The sequence below is a fragment of the Blastocystis sp. subtype 4 genome (genome assembly GCF_000743755.1).
Source record: "Blastocystis sp. subtype 4 strain WR1 chromosome Unknown seqid_0605, whole genome shotgun sequence".
In the NCBI taxonomy this organism is placed as follows: Eukaryota; class Bigyra; order Opalinata; family Blastocystidae; genus Blastocystis; species Blastocystis sp. subtype 4.
In genome coordinates, this window is record NW_014568942.1 from 642 (window position 1) to 2,988 (window position 2,347).

The 2,347-nt window shown below is 39.4% G+C and overlaps 1 protein-coding gene across 1 annotated transcript; it reads left to right on the forward strand.

The window, feature by feature from the left end:
- Positions 1-403: 403 nt before the first annotated feature.
- JH06_5199 (alpha-mannosidase) lies at positions 404-2,335 on the forward strand (the record flags this gene model as incomplete). The annotated part of the gene is made up of 3 exons (XM_014669383.1): positions 404-434; positions 466-2,263; positions 2,317-2,335. The coding sequence occupies 3 exons, from the start codon at positions 404-406 to the stop codon at positions 2,333-2,335; spliced, it is 1,848 nt and encodes a 615-aa protein (XP_014524869.1).
- Positions 2,336-2,347: the final 12 nt, after the last annotated feature.

Sequence of the window (2,347 nt, forward strand, 5' to 3'; positions counted from 1 at the left end):
GGAATCTAGTCAGAGACTGAGGTATTCTTTTCACATGGCAACCATTTCATAAGTCAAATAGATGATAATGGAATACCAATATTCATCTTCACGTAGTATCCATTTGTTCGTAGTGCTCATATTCTCCCACATAGTTAAGTAATATTATCTCTATTTTTGTAGAAACAAAAAGTCGTTGATAACCCTTCACTAGATGTCCACTATTACACATGCATATACTTTCTTATAATATTTTCGAAACTATTAACATGTATAACAAATAAAAGACCGTACAGTTAAGACCGCCACAAAAGACGTGTATAGTGATGCGTACTATTGATTATCAAAAAGTCTTCAATACTATTATCTATTAGAATTCGTAAAAAGTGTTTGTGGAAGAACACCTTTAGTTTTCGTTAGAATAATGAGACTTATCTCTCTTTTGTTCGTGGTTGGTAAAAGTTATCTGGTCACCATTACTAGTAGTTTGCTTCGTTACTGTTACATCTTGTGATAACAACAAAGTATTTGCAAAAATCATAAAGAAGACTCTACGATATGCCAGTGAGGAGAAGGTTAGTATTCTCATTGGTGATATAGTCGATTATGAGGCTTCTACGTTTTCAGACTTCGACGAGCGTGAATTGGATGTGTGTCTCTCACCTTCACCAAACAGTCAGTATACTCTGAAGATGAGGGATACTCTTAGTGATTCATGGACAGATGGTGCTTGGATAGAGATTCGTGGTATCAATGGGAATGTTGTTCTAAAAGCACTCATGACTGAGAAATCTAACGAGCTAATTCCGTTCTCCTTGTACTCGCCTATCAACAAGAATGAGTCATGGAAATACACTAATATGGTGTCAGATGATTGGAAGTCTCTATCGTTCCCTGAAACTTCATGGATCGATGTCACACTTGGTGGAACCACGACTTCAACAGGTACTCAATACTTCCGTAAATCCTTTGATGGATTGGCAGATATGGCTGCTATTGATGTTGAGTTCAATTATGCAATGGGTATTGTAGCTTACATCAATGGAGTGGAAATTTATAGAGATAATATGAATGCTGGAGAAGTAACTGTGGATACTTTAGCCTCTGGTAATTATACCACAGCAGAATATCGTGGTATTGTCCGCCCATCAACAGTTGCAGAATCTCAGTCGGTTCTTGCTGTAGAGATTCACTTTGTGGAAGCAAATCACAGTGAGACGATTGTATTCGATGCATTCCTATCCTTTTTAGCAGGAATAAGTAGTGACAACAAATGTTTTGTTGTTCCTTTCGACGTAACAGCTACAGGTGAAGGTTTCACAACTCCTCTTGCTCCTTTTGTATGGACTCGTAACACAGGTTCTGTGTCTTCAGTTCTTCCTGCTTCTCTCACCTTCCAGATCCAAGGTAATGTAATGCCTATTGTCAATTCATTCCGAATCTGGCCATATTCCAATGTTCTTGAATCACCATCTTCTTTCTCAATTGAGGCGCAGAATGGATCAGAATGGATCACAGCAATGACTACCATTCAGGAGACATATACAAATAATGTTTGGAAACAGTTCGATTTACGTGGTGCTTCCTTACAATACTCTACTTATCGTATCACAGTCACAGCCTCAAACTCGGTGTCAGCTACTATTGTGGAGTTGCAATCTATGGTATGTAACTTCGCTTCAGTTTCATCTTTCTCCTATCCTGAATCATCCTATTCCTTCTTGAGTAAATATGATATTGTGTCTCTTCGACCAAATTCGTATGGTTTGCAGAACTGTACTTCCTCTCCTGCTCTTCCTAGTGGATTAACACTTGCTTCTAATGGTTGTGCAATCACAGGATCTGCTACTGTAGCGAGTCCGGAGACTGTCTATCAGATAACAGGATATTCTGGGCAGAATCCTGTAACTGCTTCCTTAACTCTGACTTTCACAGAATGTACTGGAACGTTGCTTCGAATTGTTCATACGACATCGTATCTGGCTACGAATGAAGGATTCCGTATTCGGAATACCGAGAATGATGACATTCTATTGGATGTTCCTGTTGGATCCGTTCAGGAGTCAACAACCTGGGAAGAGAGTCTGTGTGTTACAGCAGATCGATATGATGTGGCTCTGTATGGTTCGACTGCATCGTGGTATTCATCTTCATTTCTCTATATATACGGTCGCTTGCCTGATGCTCAGGAAGAATTGTTACTAAAAGCTCGATATGATGCTGTACAGAAGAATGATCATGAGTTCTATTTCAGACGTCCTGCTATTGCGGATTCAGAACAATGGTATTATAAGATGGGTGAAGTGCCTACCAATTGGTTTGGTGATGATACATCAGGTTGGTCTCAGGCTGCTAGAGGATCATTCCC